Raw genomic sequence first — 23,909 nt, forward strand, 5'->3', positions numbered from 1 at the left:
TAAGACCTGACATCCACATGCTTGGATATCACATTTTGGGTCATATTACCACAGTAGTTATTTTTTTAATTTTTTTTATTTACTATTGATATTATTTTTTATTTTTAAATACTTTTTATTCAATAAAATATTTTTATATATTTTTTAAATATATGTTTATTTTCTTTATATATTTTTTATTTTGGTCTTAAGAGGTTATACAAAGAATAGCATGCAGTGAAAGGTATTGTGCACCTGTTTCACATAGGAACAATAATAAGAAATAAAGAATAAAACACACAAGAAATAAATATAGATAGAAATAAGCAAAGTAAATAAATCAAATTGTCAAATTGCAAAAAATAAATAAAATCTTATTATATAATATATAAGGCAAATATCTATACAAAAAACGTCATCTTCCGTTCCACTAAAGTTTTACATTGTTTAGTAGACCTGTAAATGTTTGACTCCTATCAACTTGACATAATATATAGGTGTAATTTATTTATATCAAGCTAAAAAAGCCTGAAACTAAGTGAGTGACAGCTCTTTTCAATTGGAAGGTGGGCGTGTCCAGGGGTCGCTGGCTTCCTCTTTTGAATTCCTCAAAACACACCTGCCCTTCTTGTTCCTTAGTGTATACAAGCATACAGGTCACCACAAGACTTGGGCATAATTAGCTTGAGAATTTTCCGGTAGTATTCTGAGCCCCCGAACGCCGCACGGGTGAGCTCCACGTGTGTGTACGGTGGGGCGTGGATTTGAACGGGCGCCTATAAGAAGGAGCAGCAGCGGTGCTGGACGGGCATCACTGCTCGAGGAGAAGAGGGCAGAACTGGCTGCAAAAGACACATAATTAACAACCCAGCAAGGGAAGACAGAAAGCAGCGACCTTCAAGTAGGACGAGTTCTCAGCAAGACGGAGTCTCTTCTTCTTCTTCTTCTGCTGCTGCTACTTCCTCCTCCAGCTCTTCTTCATTCTCCCCTGTGGGGCGTGGAGTGCCGCTTTAGCATCTTTAGCATCGTCTGCTAACGCTAGCTAACAAGGTACATGTTTAGTGTTTTGACAATGAAGCCGGTGAGCCCGTGTGTGTTTATGTGTGTGTTCACTGCCTGAGTTTTAAAAAAAAAATCATGTTAAAAGTGTATTTATACGCTCTTGTCATTGTTAAGCATGTGAAGCTGTGTTTTCTTTGCTCTCAATCATTTACTATCCTGTCTCAACTGACCGTCAACTGAGACGTCATTTCACTGCTAACGTCAGAAAGTCTAAATATCCGACAAAATGGAGAGTAGCGTTAAACATCCACACGTCCAATCCTGGCAAATAAACGAGGACGACAAACCTCCCTGAAGATGCGCAGCTTTTTGCCGTCGGATGAATGAGTGGCTGTTCTAGAAAGTTCCTCCCACCTGATTGGTTCCTCTGAGCCTACATGTCTGGCCGTGAACTGGTGTCGCCGCTTCCTTGTATTCACAAAGGCAGTCTGAGGCTGTCAGCCACATCTGGCTCATTAATTAAAGCAGCATTGTTCTGAATCTGAACACCAGCTATCCATTATGCCTCTGCTCCCTGGTCAGCTGGTTTTTACCTGCGACCCATTTCAGATTTAGTGTCTCCCTTGCAAGATGTGCCAACCTGTGCAAGAGCAACATGCATCTGCAATGTCCTTGCACAAAGACAGCTGATCAACACAAGTTTTATTTATTTATTTTTTTGTGTCTGGTTACAGTAATTTTACCTCTGTGGCATTTATTTATTTCAAAACTGGTTTGTCTTGGCATATCTATTGGCTCCTGAATATCTATTACAGACCTAAGTAAACTTCCTCATAGCAAAACTTTAGAGAAACATGACACCTGTATTTTTTTGTTTGAACCTGATATTTGAATCAGCCTGGGCTGAAGTTAGTGTCCCAGTGATGCTGGCAACACTAAATTTTCTTATTTTTGGCGAAGGACTGAGCGACTACTACATAAGTAGGTCTTGGCATAATGGAAGGATAGTGATTATGTTTTATCCAGCATTATGTAACTTTGTAAGTAAAACTGAATTAATTTATTGGATGACATTGCTGTATTTCAGAGCCAGAGTCTCTTGGGCAGTTTATGGTGAACACATGGCTCGTAGCCCTTGATGATGAGATGGTGGAAGGAAAACAAAGACCTCTTTTATAGAGAAGGGTGGTTATGCATAAGGCAGCGTTTTGAAGACCAAGGCGTGGGGTTATTTTCTACTATGCATGGCAAACTGAAACCTCAGGAGAAGCCAGACCTCCAAGTCTGTGTTTGTGTGTTTGGGACTGACACAAAACAGATGTGCTCACAAAGCCTCATGCATGTTGCTTTTTACTGACATGAGAACTCGATTTGATCCATTTCATAAATATCTGTTGAATTTTCATTATTTAGAATACAGCAAACTGAACATTTTGTGCCTACAGGTTGAGCTAACTGGTTTTTCCAGTTCTAGGCTAGGACATAGTAATGTCAGTGCAGCCACTTTTGGATGTATGCATGGTGTATAGGATGATTTTTAAGAAAAGAACATGAGATTTTTAATTGGGGCTTGTTTTATGCGATTAGGTAATGTCTTGTTGACTTCTGTGTCCCTTGTCTCTTTATTTATTCATAGCCAAAGCTGTAAAATAGAATGACACAAATCTGTTGGAAGTGCCAGCACAGAGCGCTTGTCTTGAGCATTTTGATTTTTTTTAAAATGTCAGTATGCAGGCATGTTTATTACCCTGAAGAATTAAAAGGTTATACAGATTCAGGCAGCCATTAGGTAATGCACAGACTACTTAGTGTTTGGCTACATGTTTTCGTTCTTTCTTGACTTTTCTTGACGTCTTACATAATGCGTCTTTGAGGAATTTACAGTGGCATAGCTTGAGTTGTTCTGTGTTTGGAAAGATTAAGGCAGAAAGTCATGGGCAGGCTAAACACAAGGACTGGCTTCCGAAAAAGACTGTCGTTGCAAAATCTAAATAATTTAAATCGTCAATCTGATAAATCTTAATGTGCTTTATTGCAGCGGTGCCCAACCATCGGGCCGCGGACTGGTTACGGGCCGTAGGTCATTTGGTACTGGGCCGCACAGAAAGAATACAAGCGTTTTATTGGTTTATTTTTATTTGCAGCAGGGTGTGCAGGGTGTTTTATTTTGAAAAACGACTAGCTCGTCTTCCCGTCACTTCTGTTTGTGCTTGTTTTCTGCACTTGACTGTCAGTTTTTATACCAGACTGCTAAACGAAGACGTCAGTCAAAAACAAACGTCTCAGGAGAGCTTCTTTGGAAAGTGGGAGAGACAGAAGAAAAAGTAAACACATATTCAGCAATAAAAGTAATTTTATTTATGAAACTTTAATTGGAAAAAAAATCTATTTTTTGTTGTGTGACAGGTCCGTAGAAAAATTTCTTGCTTAACCGGTCCGTGGTGCAAAAAAGGTTGAAGACCACTGCACCACTGTTTTGCATAATGTTCAATGTTTCACCATTCCTTTCATTAGTGATTTTGAGACTCTTGTTATGGATTGTGTTGTTCAGTTTGATGCCAGTAACATTTAAACATCACTTTGTGTTTCTATCTTGTTTTTTTAGAGAGGCTTCAGTGTTTTCCCCTCTCTATTTAAGGCTCTAATGAGGTGTTTGTCTTTGCTGTCTTGCAGGAATGTTAACTCTAGGCTTTTCTAGACCAGAAGCCTACAACATCCTCCTCTAAAACTAGAACGACCTCAGTGCCGGTGGATAACCCCATCCGAAGCACACCTAGTGAATTTGACCTGACGGTGGATCCTACAGCTTCCGTCCAGACAGCAAACACCAAAGCATTTTCATTGCTCCTTTTTTTTTTTATTAATTACATCCATAACCTTGGCTATTTATAATTATATTTTCAAGCTTTACATCCAAGAGATTTTTTTTAAGGTATTCTGTCAAAATGGGTCCTGGAATGGCAGCAGTGGACATAGCGGTGGTAGCACTGTATTTTATCCTGGTGCTAGTCATCGGGTTTTTGGCAATGTGGAAAGCCAATCGGAGCACTGTGAGTGGCTACTTCCTGGCTGGACGCTCCATGACGTGGATAGTGATAGGTGCATCACTCTTCGTCAGTAACATTGGCAGCGAACATTTCATAGGCCTGGCTGGGTCAGGTGCAGCAAGTGGCTTTGCTGTGGGTGCATGGGAATTTAATGCACTGCTACTTCTGCAGCTGCTTGGCTGGGTCTTCATCCCTGTGTATATCCACTCGGGAGTCTACACCATGCCTGAGTACCTGTCAAAACGCTACGGTGGCAACAGGCTAAAGGTTTATTTTGCTTTCTTGTCTGTTTTGCTCTACATTTTTACCAAGCTATCTGTGGACTTGTATGCTGGAGCTCTCTTTATTCAGGAGTCCCTGGGGTGGAACCTTTATTTGTCTATCGTTCTGCTCATCAGCATGACTGCACTACTCACTGTCACTGGTGGATTGGTGGCAGTGCTGTATACGGACGCTCTTCAGGCAGTGCTGATGATTGGTGGAGCCCTGACCTTAACCATCATCAGCCTAATCAAGGTTGGCGGGCTAGAGGGTGTCAGGACAAAGTACATGCAGGCAGTTCCTAATGTTTCTGCTATAATTGCCACTGGGAACTACACTTATTCACCTTCTTGCCGCATTGAACCTAAACCAAACTCGCTACGCATCCTTCGAGGTCCCCTGGATGAAGACATCCCTTGGCCAGGCTTCATTCTCGGCCAGACCCCTGCATCTATTTGGTACTGGTGTGCAGACCAGGTCATTGTTCAGAGAGTACTAGCAGCAAAGAACATTGCTCACGCTAAGTGCTCAACACTCATGGCTGGATTTCTCAAGATCCTTCCCATGTTTGTAATAGTGATTCCAGGAATGATCTCCCGCATCCTGTTTGCCGATGAGATTGCCTGCATTGGGCCAGAGCACTGCATGGCTGTCTGTGGCTCTCAGGCCGGCTGCTCAAACATTGCCTATCCACGGCTGGTGATGGCGGTGATGCCTACTGGACTCAGGGGTCTTATGATGGCAGTCATGATCGCTGCCCTGATGAGTGATCTTGACTCAATCTTCAACAGTGCAAGCACCATCTTCACCCTGGACATCTACCAAACAGTTAGGAAGACAACGTCGCAGCGCGAGCTGCTGATTGTGGGCCGCATGTTTGTTGTGCTCATGGTGGGAATCAGCATTGCTTGGGTCCCAGTCATCATTGAGATGCAAGGTGGACAGACATACCTCTACATCCAGGAAGTTGCTGGCTACCTCACTCCACCGATTGCCGCCCTTTTCCTCCTTGGTGTGTTCTGGAAACGGTGTAATGAGAAAGGTGCATTTTGGGGAGGCATGACAGGTTTCACGCTAGGTGCCCTACGACTGATCCTGGCCTTTATCTACCGCCAGCCTCGCTGTGACCAGCCAGACGATAGACCTGCCTTCATCACTCATGTTCACTACATGTATTTTGCAGCTGGTCTGTTCTGGATTTCAGGGTTGGTGGCAGTGGTGGTCAGTCTCTGCACCTCCCCACCAGATGAACAGCAGGTTCGCACCACCACATTCTGGGGGCTCCGCAATATTGAAATGGCTCCCATGAAAGACAGAGAGGAAACGTACCGGCTGACTGAGAAGAGCCATTGCAATGGCGATAGAAGCCTCCATAAAGAAATGCCCCCAGATGTCAGAGAACAGAGGTGTTTGGATGGGGCAGATGTCAAACTTTTAGTCCCATCTACTGACCATGATCCAGCAACACCTAGTGCAGAAACATCTCCTGCCACCACCCCTGCAGAACAATTTGGTAAATTAAGGATGGAGATGAGCAGAGCAGAGGAAGGCCGCCATAGTGATGGGGAGACTAGTCGGTGTATGCGCTTACTGGACTGGTTTTGTGGATATAAGGACGGAGGACCGAGCTCTGAGCAGAAAGCGTCACAGGAAGACGCAAGAGTCATTGCAGAGATGTTGTACGAGTCACCTCGGGTGAAACTGCTCCTCAACGTGGGTCTGCTATGTGTCTGCTCTGTGGGCATCTTCATGTTTGTTTATTTCTCACTGTAGCTGAACCCTGCACTGAACTAACGGGGACTAATGCGGGGGCTTTTATGTTGGTGGAAGGTATGAGAGAGGGTTGGGGCTGTTTCAAACAGCTGAATTTTCAGAGATTTAAGAAGCTCTGTCTGTAATATTTACAGTTGTCTTTTGTAGCTCTAACAGGGATCTAAGCTTATTCTAATCATTTTTTGTAATGATTAAAGCTTCTCCACATGAAAACAATGTGACTTCTCTAAAACTTTAAAGCTCATTTGACACTAGTGTGTCTGTTTTGTACAGCGCTTGTTGCTAATCCTGCATTTAAAATGTATACTGGAATTTTTGTACTCTGAATTTAATATTTGCCTTATTTGACATATGCACTTTTCTTTCTTTTTTGTATTGTGAAAAACAAATGTATCCTGTGATTAAAGCTTTTATTTTTTCTCTGTTCTTTTTGACAGTGACTGTAGGTTTAGTTGCTGGTGTAGCATACATCTTGTCTGTAGTTACTCTAAAAACAATTAGAGGTTAGAGGCAGTTTTGTACAAATATCTGCCACTGAACACTGATTATTTACTACGCTATATCAGTAAAACTTCAAGTATGTGATTACTTTAATTTGTGTTGTGCCCTGGATGATCATTTTAAGGTTAAATAACTGAATATCCTTTATTTAATTTTTTCCCCTTGAGAGACGGGGTAGACATGACATTGAAGCCTCTTTTTCTGTAAGAAGTCGCTCATGAATTTTGGGGAGAAACGATTTAATCTTAAGTTCGAAGAAGCATTGCTTTACTGCTGGTGTTGCATATGATCATTATATGTATGGTGATTATTAAAATGTTTGATTTTCTTTAGCCTACCAGAGGTATTGCATCAAAAATCATTTAGTTGAGTTTACAGTTAGTATTTGGTATATAGAATATGTTTAAGTTTTGCAGTAGAGGAGAGAGAGAGAGAAAAAGAAGCACAAGATTCTAAGTTTTCCTTTTTTGTCATTCAAATAAACAGCGATGGGATTGGTTGTTTAATGTGTTGACCAAATTCCAGTAATATCTGGAGCTGTACTGCTATTTTTAAGAGTTTATATACTGCGTTTTCTACTACTGTGTTTTTATTGTTGAGTTGTTTTTTTGTGTGTGTGTGACTGTATTCTGTGTTAAAAACCAACATACAGCTTTTAATGCTCTACTATTTTATCATAACAAAAAGCCACAAGTACCAATGCTCCTGATTCTGTACATGTTTATATTTTAAAGCATATCTCATTTAATGTTTGACGTAATTGAAAAGCGTGTCAAGTCTGTCGCATTCTGTTAACATTGTGTACAATATATTTCAGGGCTCATTGCATCACCCACCATGTACGTGTCTTCTATAGTAAGCTGTGTATCTACTGTGTGTCAGTGCACTGCAGTGAAATGTCATTTAATCTTATTTCAAGTGCATCTTTTATAAACCTCCAACCAAATGTGTCTTATTGTGAAATGCTAAAAAAAAACAAAAAAGTTAAAGAACACAAAAATGGAGTTGTTTTATGTCCTGAAATGTTTGTGCAGTTGATATCACATTTGTTTAAAGCCATTTCACCAGTATGTTTTTAGTCAGAGGTGAATGATATTGCAAAAGCAACAATGACATGTCAGATGTTTGTTTCCTGGTTAGCACACCACTGGATGAGCTCACTCATGTTATCAAAGGTGATTCAAGCAGGTGCATAAAGTTGCTGGCCTTTTGGAGTGTTGTCATTACTTCCACGTGTCCACACGTGAGCGCCCTATCACCAGAGTACAGCAAAAATAAAGGAAACATACTGTGTTTATATGTATTGTGAAATTTGACAGGAGTTCAGTCCAAAACGTCAGTGTCATAATGTGTCAGGCTCATTCTTATCAATGTCAGCCATAAATGATGCATCACATGGATTGATAAGAGACGATTGCTGTATGGGAAAGAGCTTTAAAAATGTTTTCTTTCCGTCTGAAAGAAAATACACTTGTTATTTTTATGGATTTTATTTTTAGAGATTGAAAATAAAGTTTCCGTGAAGACCAACAGAGAGATGTGTTTTCATTCTTCATATTTTCACACACAAGTATGCAGAACAGGCTCCATAAGGTCAGTCTAGTTCAATATTAACATCAATTTGAAATGAAGTGGCAAACCAGTGTGCTTTTTAATATCCTGTTTGGGCTGTTGCAACATCAGAAACATTTTTATTAATCAGCTACGTCCAAAATTCATGTAAGCATCTGTTGTAAAGAAATTGCTAAATGGTTTTTAATTCAGATCAGATCAGATATGTCCTTCACTCTGACACACACACTCATCTTATTACAACTTTTGAATGACTGCATTGTTTCTCTGTGATTGTTGTGCAACTTCTTCCTGTATATCATGATTACAATGTGTTCAAAACTCTGAGGAGAAGAAGGAATTTGCATTTGGCTGGGGTTGTCATAAAATAATCCTGTCTTCCAGTGTCTCTTGTATGTGGGGCCTCTCTGTTATTTTTGACCAGAATTGCATAAAACCCCCAGCAAGGATTTATTAATCTGCTCACAGCCACATGAGGATTGGCTGATTCCAGGCATCTGTACACAAGATTTAACCAATTAAAAGCCAGCGTCAGTGGCTTATGCGCCTCAACGTACCAGTTTAGCTCCATACGTCTTTTTATCCTCTGTCCACCAAACCTGTAAGTTTCCATAATTAAGAGCAGATTTAAAAGAGAAAATAGACTTTCAGCTGTTTGGTATAAGGCACACATGCCAATATATAAAATCCTAGCCTATCATAGCAGTATCATATAGTTAGATGATCCGTTGACTGACACCAACACTGTTTTTTCACGATCAGATCACGATCATTAGAGGGCCAAGATCTGTATTCCTATTTAGACTGTGACTCATTTCTCATCACTGATGTCTCATGACTTCCCATAGCAACAAGTTAAAATGTAGCATGCACACTGCGAAGGGGAATGCAGCAGCTGGTAATAGTTTGATAAAATCACCTTTCCTTCACAGGTTTTTTTTGGCAGGTGCTTGATGGAAACAGGTAAATAAGTAACTTTTCAGCAATAAAAAATAAACCAAACAACTTTTTGTAGTCACCTAAAAACCTCTCCTTCAGTTCCTTACTTGATTTTGAGAAGAGTTCTGTTATAGCAGTGTGATGATGTTGACTTGTGCAGGAAGATGTGATTGATATTTGTGCATCATTCTCTAAACCATGACTGAATGCCTCCGATAGTTTGAACATGAGTAAGAATGACCTTAATTCACCTCTGCTCATGGAGAAATATGCCTTTCTAAAGCCTTCAGGCGATTGTCAAAGAAATGATTGATTGTAGGTGAAATGCTAAACAGTGCTGCTGATCAGACAATGCTTTCTTTATTTTCAGTGCTTTAAAGTAACTAAGAGTATTTACCGAAATACTGTGAATCTGTATGTAGACAAAATATTACAAATGGTATCTGACAAGTCATTTTTGACTTGAAGACATGACCTTTATCTGCTTTTTTTTTTTTTTTTTAATTTACCACCAGTTACATGCTGAAATCCATCCATCCATCCATCCATCCATCTATCCATTATCTATACACCACTTCATCCTCACTAGGGTCACGGGGGGCTGGAATCTATCCCCACTGACTCAGGGTGAAGGCAGGGGACACCCTGGACAGGTCACCAGTCTATCACAGGGCTACACTTAGAGACAGACAACCAAGCACACTCACATTCACACCTACGGACAATTTAGAATCACCAATTAACCTCAACATGTTTTTGGACTGTGTGGGAGGAGGAGAACCCAGAGAGAACCCACGCTGCACGGGGAGAACATGCAAACTCCACTACGAAAGATCCCAGGTGTCCTCACTGGGACGTGAACCGGCCACCTTCTTGCTATGAGGCGACGGTGCTAACCACCGCTCCACCTTGCAGCCCACACGCTGAAAAATTATATTTTATAGTTTATTTACATGTATTAACAGCTGTCGTCAGTAGCTTCTCTAAAGAATATGATGTTACATGAAACACTCTGATCGGTTTATAAAAATTGTCGTGGTTTACGAACAAAGTAAATGAGCTCCACCTTGACCAGCTGCAATACAAACACACACCACTTGTAGGTCAATGCATTAATTATAATATAACACCGAAACTATCCATTCTGTGTTAATATTTAATTTCCCTTGTGATAGTAACTCACCAAAATACCTTCTGCTGCCAATCATTTTACTTCCTTAATACAGTAATTGTAGCCACAGCGCAGTATTGCTTAATACTGCAAAATGCGGCAAATAAATACCTCTACCACCACTGTTTACTGATGTTGTACAGATGCGGCACTCGTTAAACAGATTGCTCTACCTGTGCAAACTCACCTACTCTTACGTTTCCCTTAATAAAGCTGCTGGCCAGTACTTCAGCTCTCCTGTGTTGGTGTAAAACACAACACACACCTATAGTGTCAGCCTTCTGATATAAACTACATTTTGAATTCTCTTTGCTGTATATCATTCCACCTCTCTGACACATTGCTCCTCCACCAGCCCCCACTCGACTCATGCCCTCCCTCTTTCCCCAAGAGGAAACTAATGATATTGTCCTTGTGGAAAAGTACTGGCATTCAGGCCATGCTTTGTTCATTGTCTATTTTGGACAGTGAAAACACGAACAATAGTCTGAGACAAATGCTTGAAATGGATGGATTAGATGGAATGAGTCAGGCAATATGCATCCCAGTCCATGGGTGGCTATTTGTCGTCATTTTATATGAATGTAATTATGTATTCAGTTATTTTTAGGCAGGCTTGTATATTTCATCCAAATATTAAGACCAAAACACATCAGCAATATTCACAGATATCAGGGTTTTGTTACAAAGAGGTTTTAGCCAGCACCAAAGAAAAATTACCAGTACAAAAATGATAAGATCTGAGAGTCAAAACATATATACATGTATTTTAAAACCCAATTTTATTAGCTGGGATTTCATTTGCTCAAGCATAATACACATTTTTGTTAATTAAATGGTCAAAAAATACAGGAAAATGCAATGATTTCTGTCAAATACAGTGACACAAACTCATGAAAGAAAGAAATCTGTGTAGGATAAAATGTTTGTTTGACTGAAGGGAAATTGAGAAAAACTTTCCCCAGTTAAATATTGTAACCTAAAGGTAACCTGCTCAGTCTTAACCTGTATCCTGCTACCTGTGTCAGTGTTTTGTGTCCTTATTTTAACTGGTGAGGATCTCTTCCTGGTAGTTTTTTGGCAGATAATGTAAAACAGAGGAACTTTCTCTTGCCTTTTAGCTGATCCTCTTGTCTTGACACTATTCTCAAATGACTGATGTTATAGATGGATGCTTAAGATGAGGCTTCAAGCTGTAGTTGGAGTTATATAAGTATGCCAGTCCTGCCGACACATCAGGATGTAGTGACGTTCATCTAAAGACATAAAGGGGTGAGTCTGGATTGCCTGCAGACATTACTATCAACAATTCATAGGAAAAGTGAAAAAATTGAATGTTACACTTAACTATTATATATTATTAATGTAGCTCTGCCTTAACTGACAAAAAGTCGCAGGGCAACTTTAAATGTTTCTATTTTCCCCTCATTTACATTTAAGCTGCACACCAAGAGGATCAATAAGCCAATCACACAATCAGGCACATTAAAGGCAAAGGTTAACAAGAGTCTTACATCCACACAGTTTGGAATGAATTTAATCTATCTTCTTTAGATATTGTACTGCCCTCTTTAGGCTCTCCACATAAAACAGCATTAAAAAGCTTCATATAATTCACAGATTATGGTTCAGATAACGGTTCCCAAGTGTCCCTGTCAATAAGTCAAGACATGATGCATTGAAAGAACAAGTGGGAGATGTTTTCTTTATAAAAGTACACTTCTATAGTTGCCCCTGATATTCTTTCAATGTATCATGTTGTCTTGACTTTTTGACAGGGACACTTGGGAACTGTTATCTGATCCATGCATTGTGAATACAGGAATCAGTCCCATCTGTGCGTCTCTGTGTGTGTTTCTGTGAAACCATACATAGGCTTCCCACTGGGGATGTAACATTTGACCTTGGGTGATATTTCAACATCAAGCTGAAGGTCAAAAAATGCTGATATTGCCATTATATTTGAAATGACATGTTATGTATACATGGATAGTACTTATTTCACTTTGGAAAACCAGCCTAACATGATTAGTGACAGAAAACACCTATCTTGTGGTAAGTTGGATGTGGTAATGCTTAACTGGGGCTCGGTGTGGTCATAGCTGGCAGGGGCAACTATATGCCTTTAAAGACGGCCCTCTAGTTACAGGTTGAATTCAATGCCACATCCTTGGCCTTATCTTCAATATAGCAGTAATATATTGTATATTATCAATACTAGTACTAACACTAACATATATTATTATATTATATGAGAGGTACAATTATAGTGTCACAAACTTTACAAACTTTACTCCACTGTATCTTCCATGGTTCCATGTAATATAGAAACAATAACAAAGTTATCACCTATGGTTCCTGTGACAGCATCTGCCTACAAATGTTGGATGTTGTGCTGTTATATTTAAAAAAAAATCATTATCTTTATTGGCCTTTTGATGAGCTAGAGTAAATAGTTTTGCCATGTATAAAACCTGGATCCTACCTAATATGACTGTAACTTACTACTTCAATTATATCAAGTTTGGTTTAAATTCATCCGATCAGCGGGGGTTTCCAAATACCCTAAAGGTATACTTACCTAATGAGTCCATATCCTTGTTTTCTGTTTCTGTTTTAATCTGAACTTTGTAAAAAATGTTTTGGGTCATGGGGGACCAAAGTCTAAAGCTCCCATTTCTGCCCATGCACTTTAAGTAGATGACTTATATTGAATGGATGATTTAAATAGAACTTATGAGTGCATATTTGCATGGGTTCTAATTCAAAGATCACACTCTATCAGAGGATTACTGCCACTCTGTCAGTCACGTTAAAGGGGGCAGACACAGATGTCCTTGTGTGCTCTGTCAACGACCCTAAATGCTGCTTTTTCTAAAAGAAGCAGATGCTCAAAGTCAGAGATATGATTCATAATTTCATGGTAAAATGTTTTATCATTGGTGTTCATATTCTACTCTATAAGATAAGACTAAACTGTCATGCAAATGACAAACGTGCAGCCATGCAGTACGTGGTGTGAATGTGGGAAACAGTGAAAATGTGACGACTTTCAAGCTGCAGTCTGGGGAAGGTTGAAAGATTTGAAGAGACTTGCTCTTTTTCTTTGAGCTCCAAGATGTGTTTGGCTGTAGTTAATCCACAATGTGTCTCTATCGTATAGTTTCGGATGACATGAGCATTGTTTTATAGAAAAACATTGCAAGCAGGTCATGATTAGCTGAAAGAGTTGCTGAAATTTTAAGACATGAATAAATCACAGTGTTTACTTGAAAGGGCCGGAAACAAAACGAAGCACTGATATGAATTGTACTTGGGATAAAAGCTGCAGTTTGTGTGAAAAGTTGTATCTATTTTTGTTTCACATAATATGCAAATGAGTAGGAACTTTCCTAAAATAATAACCTTTTTATCCAAATGACATTAATTACATAACACACTGATCTGAGAAGGAGTTTCACACACTCCCAAATCCTCACTTTCTCTCTTTTTTGTTTCTCTGTTTCTGCATATTTCTATTGTTGGTGAATCATGTTTTGTTTGTTTCTTTTTCTTTCTTTCTTTTAAAAAAAAAACAAAAAACAAAAAAATCATTGTAATTTATTTTTAGATACCCCTCAGGGTTTTTGTTTTTTTTTTTGGCTTTTTGTGAGCTTTTTTTGTTGTTGTTGTTATTTTTAGATTTTTAAAATATATTGCTAATGGCCTGAAAATCCACCACATCAAGAAACAAGTTGTACGCGCTTTCAGAGCGGCCATCTTTGAAGGTGGTTCAATAGGTGGATGAGAATGGGATAAAGAAACAGACAAAAAGATAGTTCATTTACAGGAACCACAGAGATGTCTGTAGGTTTTTGAAGTGTGTACTAAATGCTGGTGGGTTGAGTAAACATGTTGTACTTAAATAAATTAAATGTTGCTGAAACTATCTTTGTGAGGTTGCTGTAAGTACAGTATATCTTCATTTTGGAATGCATTTGCACCTTATGCATATATATACACATTTTTCTTTAGCATTTCTTGGTCTAAACTGTGTTTGTGAATGTTGTTGCTTTCACTTTTGTATTCCTTTAATGCTTATTGGTCTTACAAAGATGCACTATGCTTTGACAGAACGGCTAAATCCAGAACATGAAATCGTTTTAAGTTTGCAAGTTGCACTTACAAGACATGTGCGTCACAATGTGTTTAACTCTGTATGTTTCTGACGACAGGAATGCAGCAACCAAACCAACCATTCATGTAACAGCTGGTTGGACAGAGATAAGTAGCAATTAGGCAGTTAAGAGGTGGAGAGTTGTGGGTGTCAGGCCTGTTGACCTCATTCTCTCTTGTACAGAGATGTTTCTCACCAGAACAATCCATTCAGCATCAGAACTGCTTCATAGTTTCATAGAAATTGGATTCCTGCCTCTCAAAATCCCTTGTTCTTCACACATACATTCCATTTAGAATACAGTTGCTGTCATGCTACACTAATCAGCCACAACAACCAACGACTGGTGAAATGTAACACTGATCATCTTGCATTGTAACAGTGCAGTGTCCTGTAGAGAAACCTAATTCTCAGCATTGACGTGGATGCCACTTTGACACGAACCTCCGTCCTATGCATTGTCCCAGACCAAGCACACCCTTCCTGTGGGAACAGCACTGGTTGTCCTCCTCCAGCAGGACAGTGTCTCCTGCCATGACACAAAAACTTCTCAGGAATGGCTCAAGGCATTGAACATGCACGAACATGCTCTGTTGAGGCTCTACCTCCACCTTATTCTACTTTTATCATACTCTAATCTTCAGCTTTGTGATGTCGTCTTTCTAATCAGTTTTACTAGTACACCTTTAAATAGTGACCCAGCCTGTTCTTTTCCATTTTTGTTGTGTGTATTTTTATATTTTTTGAGTGTTTGCCTGTACTTTTTATACATGTTGTTCCTGTGTTACCTTGCCTCTGTGTGTTGTATTTCTTTATTATGTAAAAGCACTTCTGAATTCCGTTCTTTAAAACTGCTATACAAATAAAGTTTATATTTCTTCTTCTTCTTCTTCTTTTTGTTCTTCTTCTTCGTCTTCTTCCTCTTCCAAACAACTACAATAATAATGAGAAGGAAAAAAGGAAGAAGAAGAAGAATGTAATATAATAATAAGCAACAGAGCTTGGATCATCTAAAATGCAGTTAAAGTGAAAAAGCTGTTTAAAAAGATGGGTGTTGAAAGTAATTTTGTATTCTGTAAAGGAGAGTTGTATTTTGTGTCGATTGGCATCCGTTCATATTTCTTCTTTTGTGTTTGCTTTTCCATCCAAACCAGACATTTGGAAACTTGAAAAATGTCCCTGTTGTTCCTTCCCGTTGATATGACAACTGAAGCAGCCATGTATGGAATGTGATGTGCTCTTTCAAAAATACTGCAAACACATAGTCAATGCATTCCTGTCATTCCCCGTACACAACCCCGGCTAAACTATGGCGGCATGCCTGAGATTCTGGCATTAATCCTTTGAACAGGGCTTCAATGGCGAAAGGAAATATTTACCACCTTTAGAAACAACAGCAGGAAGAATAGTGTCTGCGACTGGGAATCAGTGAAGCAAACACAACTGTGGCCTCTTCCAGTCTTTCTGAGTCAAAGCAGCCACAACATTTTTGATTAGGGACAAATCAGCAACAGAGAAGCCAAGGTATCAAGTGTAAACTGCGGGTAAAAAGCGATTGATATGAAATGCAGGAAAAGGTTAGTTTATATGTGACAAAAGAAAACCTCATCAGCGCTTCTCATTTTTGTACGTCAGTGTGTAGGAGAAACAATCCTTATCAGTCTGCTCTCAGGGTTCAGGATTACCACGTGACCTCACTGTCTTCCAGAAACTAGGTGAGGGTGTATGGAAATATTCAAAATGTTTCCAGCTTTCTTTTTTTTCAAGGGCAACCTCTACAGGGATTGAATTTTAATTCTTAAACCATGTTTTGTGTTTCCCTGGAAGAAGCATTTTTGTGAGAGAAGTGTTCTAGTATAAAAACATCTTGCTAATTGGCAAGTAGTGGTGTAACCATAGTAACCGGCAAAGGTCCAGAATCAAAATGCAGCTGACCACATTGGTAGTATGGAGCTAGAGTGCAGAGTTTGTTCTTTTTATTTACTGTATGGAAAGTTAATTCATTTAAAGAGATGAAGGCAGGGGACACCCTGGACAGGTCACCAGTCTATCACAGGGCTACACTTAGAGACAGACAACCAAGCACACTCACATTCACACCTACGGACAATTTAGAATCACCAATTAACCTCAACATGTTTTTGGACTGTGTGGGAGGAAGACGGCCTAGAGAGAACCCACGCTGCACTGGGAGAACATGCAAACTCCACGCAGAAAGATCCCAGGTGTCCTCACCGGCACATGAACTGGCGACCTTCTTGCTGCGAGGCAACAGTGCTAACCACTGCTCCACCCTGCAGCCCTTGCCACAAATATGAGCACAAGCTGGACTACACCAGAACACTGCCCGACTGAAACCAAGTTCAAGTTCAAAAATCTTTAATATCCCCGTGGGGAAATTTTTGTGCAGCCAGCAATGCAGACAGTCACTGCCACAATCACACATGCAACAACAACAACAAAAAACAACAGAGAAAAGATAAGACCGATAACTTGTTTAACAGGGAAATAGCAGCAGGGACAAAAGAAAATTTATATCTATTGGTCCTGCACTTTGGCAGAACCTACCTGCGCCCCAGCGGAAGTAATTGGAACCAGTGGGCCAAGGGATGGCTCTGGTCTGCGGTGATTAAACGGGCCTTGGCTAACAACCTGGTTTGATGTAGGGCTGTCAAGTTATTTAGGTTCGTCCCTGCTATTTTTCCACACAGCCTCACAATACCTGGTAGTCTGTTTTTGTTTTTAAGAGTGAGGGAGCTGAACCAGCAAATAAAAGAAAAGGTTAAAAGAGACTCAGTAAAACAAGAATAAAACATTCGCATAAAAGAACTGTTAACATTAAAACTCCGCAGCTTCCTAAAAAAACAAATACGCTGGTGAGCCTTCTTGCACACAGCATCTACATGAGTACTAAAAGACGGTTTGTCATCAAGGTGAACACCAAGGTACTTGTAGTGCAATCAAAATCTAACTGTTACGTTCTAACAGGAAGAAAATTATAGTTTGAGCATCATCATTGTACCTGTTTCCTCTATGTTTAACAGCTTTATGTTTATTTTTTATGACAGTCCCTGCCGTTTTGTTGCCTTACCCATCCACAGCTTCACGGTCACAAGTGAAAGGCCCCATCGGCAGTTCCATGCGGAACGATTTCCAACTGACTGCTTTCTCTATGTACCACCACTACAAATGAATGAAGTCCTCTTCATTGCTTATCGGCATTCCTCTCAACTTGCTGTGTCATTACAGACTAATTTATTAAAATCATGTGATCAACATGTGGAACAGTTTTATTGGACCAATGGAGAGTGAAACAGGAATTTCCCCTGGTTTTGTTTCAGTAGTTGAGAAACAATGGATGTATTAAGAGAGATTTATACGGTATTGCAACAACAACAAGAAAAAATTCCCTATAGGCCGAAAAGCATTTTCCCCCATACACCACAATTATAAAGAAACTTCTGTTAAGCTGTTGACAGGACTTCTCCAATTGCAAATAAGCTCTGGTGTAGAGAAGTTATGCAACCACTGAGCCTTTAGTAAATAAATAGCTAAATGAATTAAACTGTCATTCTGGTCTGCATTGTCTCAGGAAAACCTTTTGGGCTCTTCTCACAGCTTTACCAGTTCAGTTGCATTTGAAAAATCCTGAATGCAATCAAAGAAAGATCCAAAATTGACCAGTTGGTTATTTTTTCCCCCCCCTCCTTTGAGTGGACGTAGCTGTTGAACAAACAATCTTTGTTTCTTAGTTATTATGCACTCAGCTGGGTCTTGGTTTTGGGTCTGAAGCGTGGATTAAAGTTAGGAGTGGAGCATGAAAACATAGTAATTCCAAGCATGTCTAAGCTAGCAAAAATCAACAAACTGGGAGCACTACAGTTGCCAAGTATTGCATTCTTTTGAGCCAAAATATTGTCAAAACATGATTTAAATGTAGGCTCTTAGCTTCAAAATGAGGACTGATAAACTCTTTCAGGATCTGGGTTGTAAACGTGTATAACATTTTCACCCTGACATTTCTGTTAAAACTCATTATCTTGCAATGAAAACAGCACAAAAGTTAACCCTAATGTCCACAGTGTCTTTGGATCAGGCGTATTTACCTTAGTAGCAGGTCAGTGAGACTGAAAGAGTGATCTTCACCTGCACCATGATGAAGGAGTGGTAAGACAGAAACCTCAAGTGTATGTATGGAAAAGTACTGCAATGTCATTCCTCAAGGCTAAATTAATGAACAGCAAAGACAAAGAGGACAACAACCATCACAAGCAAGTTACAACATGACATATTTGTACTGCATTGAAAAGTAGACAACTCATTTGAAAGTTGATTATTGCTCTGGGAAAGGATTTAGCTACTGTCAATTTTGATTGATAACGAAAGGTGAATGAATACTGTAAACAACTAACTGAAAAATCATCAATCTCATGACTGTACTGTAGTAATGATTATGCAATCACCAGTGCTGACTTCTGTAAACAGAGAAAACAGGTGTACACATTATAAACCGTGGTGCTCCACAAACAACCACATGCACACACTTTATGAGACAACAGAACATCCTTTGTGTGAGTGTGATCCAACCTTTATGTGCAAAAGTAACAGGACGCAGCTTTAACATGCTCAATGTGTATATCTGCATTTCAGACTTTATGTAACATTCAAGCATAGCTGGGGGGGTTTATGGTTCACTGGCTGTGTTAGCACTGGCCTCTCTTTTGCATATGTCACCGTCGCCTTGGGGTTTTCCGTTGCTGTTCTGGTCCATCTGTGACCCCTGACGTTTAATCCAGCCAGGCTAGTTATTATGTCAGATGGCCTCTGGTTCCACAAGTCGTAGCTTTGCTTATTTACACCCACGGGAAGCTGTACTTTCCAACTTTTATTTATTTATTTTTTAATCACAGTTTACATTACTCAAAAAAATTGCTTCATTTGGGCCTTGCTGCACATTCTTCTCAATCCCAAACGGATATTGTACATTTGACTTATTATATGAAAGTGCATGCAATGTTCTGGTTGTTTTCAGAAATTCCTGATTATATAAATGACCAGTGTTCAGGTGCTGAACAGGCTGCAGAAACAGTGGAGCTTAAAAAAAAATAATGGATACAGTATCTCACATTTCTGCAAATATTTTATTATAACTCTTCATTGGACAACACTAAAGAAGTGACACAAGTACAGTAGTCAGTGTACAGCTTGTCTAACAGTGTACATTTACTGTCCCCTCAAAATAACTGAATACACAGCCGTTAATGTTTAGCAATATAAGTGAGTACATCCCTAAGTGAAAATGTCCAAATTGGGCCCAATCAGCCGTTTTCCCTCCCAGGTGTCATGTGACTCATTAATATTACAAGGTCTCAGGTGTAAATTGGGAGCAGGTGTGTTAAATTTGGTGTTATCACTCCCACACTCTCTCATACTGCTCACTGGAAGTTTAACATGGCACCTCATAGCAAAGAATTCTCTGAGGATCTGAAAAAAAAGAATGGTTGCTCTACATAAAGATTTGTGACATATTTTAAGTGTAAAGCTAAGCATTTAGTGCAAAGTGTTCCAACTTTGATATGAACCATAAAAAGTCACAGTTTAGAGATGTTTCCAAACTGTGACTAACTGCTTTAATGTTGGCCATTTATTAGGACTTTATAGACAACTTATAAGCCATTAATAAGAACGACTCTGGGGTTTTTAATTTGTGGAAATCCTTTTTATTGCTAGATTATTTATAATCTGTTAAGCCTAAACTTGATCTTAATAATAGTTTAGAATTATTAAGCATTAGTAGCATGTGTATTGGCTAATAGTCATTTCTTAGTCATCCTTAAATCCTTAATAAAGAGTGCTTTATTAGAATTAGATGATGATGCTGAATTACACCTCAAAGGCAAACTTCCTTCACTATGTAAGCAGTTTGCATTGGATCCATACAGATGGATGAGAAATTAAAGGATAAACCTGAACCCTTGACCTCTGCAGTGAGTGGATCTGGTCACTCTATTGGAGGGCTTTTTGCCAGTTAGGTCCACTTGTCCCCTAAGTTGGAAACCTCACTGCAAATCAATACAAAGTTATTGTGAGTGATCACTTTTATCGCAGGTCTGCATCCATGGGGCATGAAGGGTCATCGAATGGCCTGAAGAGTATTAAAATGATGTACATCATATGCAGTGGCCTTTGCAGGCACCAGATCTCAATGAGTTCAACACATATCTGAGATCTTGGACAGATCTGTTAGATAGCACCAGCACCACCACCATCATCAGAAGACCAAATGAGGGAATATATTTTGGAGGACTGGTACTCCATCCATTTAGTAGTTATAGAGTCAACGCACATGTGCACTGAAACTGTTCTGGCAGCATATGGAAGCCCAACACCTCACTTTAACACTTCAGGTGAGTTTTCTTTTAACTTCTCAGCTGTCTGTATCTTTGCATTCGCTACAATACTGAGTGTTTACACCTTTGCTGTAGTAAAAAAAAAGACTGATCTGCCGAGCTCTGCTGCCCTGGCTGATATCACTTCATACATAAAGAAGGGAAGACGATGCTCTTTTGGCTGATGCAACCTCCCTATCCCTTATTATGAAAAGTATCAGATGTTCTGGTTCCCTGCTGTCAGTTCATTTCAGCACACGTTATGTTGTAACAAGCTTTCATCACACTGAGCCAACAGGGAAAACTCTGCAGTAGGCTGTTTGAAAACTGACGAGAGAGTAACTGAGGAAAAGGTCCAGGGACACTGTGGGGACTGGTGTTCACTTTCCAATTCTTTACTGTATCATATTTGCACATGTAAATTCCTAATTGCACAAGATACCAGATTGTAGCTTTTGCACAAGGACACCCCTGCATTTGTAGTTAACACTCCCTTTGTGTTCTGCAATATTTTTGGTTTATGAAAACAGATTAGGCACTTTGCAAGACATATAAACTCTACAGGATCTTACTCCTATTGTTTTCAGCTTTTCTACTTTTCCCTCTTCTTTTGGCTGTAAAATTGGATCACTCGTTTTTAATTCCATTTTCCTGTCGTCTGTGTGTATCCTTCCCCTTTGTGTTTGTGCTCTTTGTACATACTGCTCCATTTTTCAGTTGTTCTTCTTTACAGAGAAACAATAAATAAATCAGCAAAGCGTCCACCTGCTGGGATTTCATAGCCAAACATGAATGATCTGGGACTGATCAGCGGTGGTGGGAGTCATCCTCTTCAGCAGTGTGGCTCTGTGGGGGGGAAACAACGCCCCCCCGTCAAACAGTCACAGGATTTCATGCATTCTTGTCAGCAAAGAGGGAGAAAGCTGAAGTGTCCTTGAGCAAGACAATGGATCTCTAATGACTCCTGGGTGCTGACACTGATACCACACAAATCACCCTAAAAGTGACTCCCATTTCAGTTCTTTTTTCACCAAGTACCTGCTTGATTTTTTGCAGAACAGAAGAACAAACTGGGTTAATTTGATAATATGACAATCTCAAAACAAAAACTAGAAGTGCACCAGACAGCTCTTACACATGTTGCATTCTACTGCCATCTAGGGTGAGCTGCTGTAAATTTTCTTTGCTTTGTCTCCTCATATTGTTCTCCCTCTTTGTGGGCAAACAAGGAATTACAGGTGAATAAACAGCTATGCTCAAACACATCTGGTTACTTTATTTCCTGCTGTTATTCAAACGTTAATGTAAGTTTAAATGCTTGTGAATGTGTGTTGACTTCCAGCATTCCCCTTTTCTTTATCAGCTTGATGAAATATCAGCATTCTTTCCTAACATTTTCAAGGTCGTGCCCCGCTATCAGGGCCTACCTCCTCCCTGCCCGCCACACACAAACCTGCTGTTCAACCAAGCAGGAAAGATAAAAATTGCAAATAATCTGTGAGCTGTAACTGGCTGTGTTTTCCTTTGTGGAAGTGAAATAACGACTTTGCAGCTCACGCTGACCTGCAGAACTCTAACACGGCTCCACTGTTTCTTGATCTCCTGACCAGTTTCACAATGGGGCCTTTGAAAACGTGGCAAAAGGTTGGTACACTATGAAAAAACCCCAAAAACTTACATTGCATTTAGGCTGTTAAATCTTTCTGTCTCTTGCTTTATAATGGCTGAAAGTCAAATTGTCCTTGAGGGAGAGTACATCATAATGTAGTGGGTGTACAAAATCATTTTGAAGCCGAACAAAAAAAAAAAAAAGCATTGATGATTTGGCGTGTTTAGAGGTTTATTAGTTGTTTTCTGTTGCTTTAAAAACTCACATACTGGATCACAGTAATGCTCAGTCCTGTTCTACAGCTGGCAAATCTTACCATAGTCTCAATTGATGTCTTAATGTGAGAAATGGGTTACCCTGTATACACAAAACATTTCAGAAATGCTTGTTTTTGTACATCTTCTGTGCTTTTTATCTGATTTTTGAAGTGTTTTGGATGAAAGCTTGAAAAAAAAAAAAAAGGACAAATCTTATATTTCAGTGTACAGCCTAGCAATCTAATCAGAATCTAATGACAGTCATTCTAAAATTCTTCTGATCAAGTTATAGTGGAGCAATAGGCAAAGCAAACAAACTGAGTTGAGCGTTAAACTCTCGAGGAACAGTGAACAGAAAATATTTAAGGTCCTTTTTACTGACTTAAACTGTATTGTTGCTTATTTAGTTGCTGAATTATTTTATATTTTCTCAGGAAAATGTGGTCACTGATTGTTTTCTTATGATAATTTCTCTAAAAATAATGTCTATTATTGGTGTTTACTAAAATTACATTTCATAAATGTCTTCCTTTTTTATGCTTGTACACCTGTTTGCACTTGTTTAATTTCTGTAATATTGATAAAAATTTAGATGCAGTTCAATCACAATATCTTCACAGACAAGCAAAATTAGTATAAAACTTTATGGAAAGGACAACAAAAAACCTCCTACCTATGCTGTCCCTCCAACTAGATCAGCATGTCTGATTTGTCCAACTTGACTCTTCATCTGGAGGCGTCCCTCACCAGCGCTTTGGGTCAATACCTGGACAACTGGACACATAACATCACTGCATCAGCCGACGCTCTGGACAAGACGCTGGCCGAGGAGAACTTCAGGGATGTCATCTGGTATCTGGCGGTGATGATTGGCATGTTTGCCTTCATTATTGTGGCCATGCTGGTGAGCACAGTCAAATCCAAAAGGAGGGAGCACTCGAATGACCCCTACCACCAGTACATCAAGGAGGACTGGACCACTCACATACACCAGAGTGATGGTGTAACTAACTTTTCATCTGGATAATGTAAACATAGACATGTAGCTCACAGTTAATGTCTGCTATCATTAGTCGCAGAAGCAGCGGCAGAAACATGTTTCTTTTCTTGCCTTTTAGCTCTATCATTAATATTTTCCAATGCATGTACATCCTTAATGAATTGTTACGTTTCTGATTTCCTCCAACAAACAATTGAACTCATGACTCCAACACATCATGGTCCAAACATGTTAGTGAGTTGATTTTAATTAT

At 39.4% G+C, this 23,909-nt stretch overlaps 2 protein-coding genes across 2 annotated transcripts; both read left to right on the top strand.

Annotated features, from left to right (window-relative positions):
• Positions 1 to 703: 703 nt before the first annotated feature.
• Positions 704 to 8,095, top strand: slc5a3b (solute carrier family 5 member 3b). The gene is made up of 2 exons (XM_008275620.1): positions 704 to 1,029; positions 3,655 to 8,095. The coding sequence occupies exon 2, from the start codon at positions 3,927 to 3,929 to the stop codon at positions 6,060 to 6,062; it is 2,136 nt and encodes a 711-aa protein (XP_008273842.1). The 5' UTR covers positions 704 to 1,029; positions 3,655 to 3,926; the 3' UTR covers positions 6,063 to 8,095.
• Positions 8,096 to 22,407: 14,312 nt separating this feature from the next.
• Positions 22,408 to 23,683, top strand: LOC103352947 (potassium voltage-gated channel subfamily E member 2). The gene is made up of 2 exons (XM_008275664.1): positions 22,408 to 22,434; positions 23,351 to 23,683. The coding sequence occupies exons 1-2, from the start codon at positions 22,408 to 22,410 to the stop codon at positions 23,681 to 23,683; spliced, it is 360 nt and encodes a 119-aa protein (XP_008273886.1).
• The last annotated feature ends 226 nt before the right edge of the window (positions 23,684 to 23,909 follow it).

Source organism: Stegastes partitus, unplaced genomic scaffold (genome assembly GCF_000690725.1).
Source record: "Stegastes partitus isolate 25-593 unplaced genomic scaffold, Stegastes_partitus-1.0.2 Scaffold56, whole genome shotgun sequence".
Taxonomy (NCBI): Eukaryota; Metazoa; Chordata; class Actinopteri; family Pomacentridae; genus Stegastes; species Stegastes partitus.

Excerpts from the sequence above, each read along its gene's own strand:
- slc5a3b (XM_008275620.1), top strand. The coding sequence starts at position 3,927 with ATGGGTCCTGGAATGGCAGCAGTGGACATAGCGGTGGTAGCACTGTAT.
- LOC103352947 (XM_008275664.1), top strand. The coding sequence starts at position 22,408 with ATGGGGCCTTTGAAAACGTGGCAAAAG. Across the intron at positions 22,435-23,350 it reads CTTTGAAAACGTGGCAAAAG|ATCAGCATGTCTGATTTGTC; the intron begins GTTGGTACACTA and ends CCCTCCAACTAG.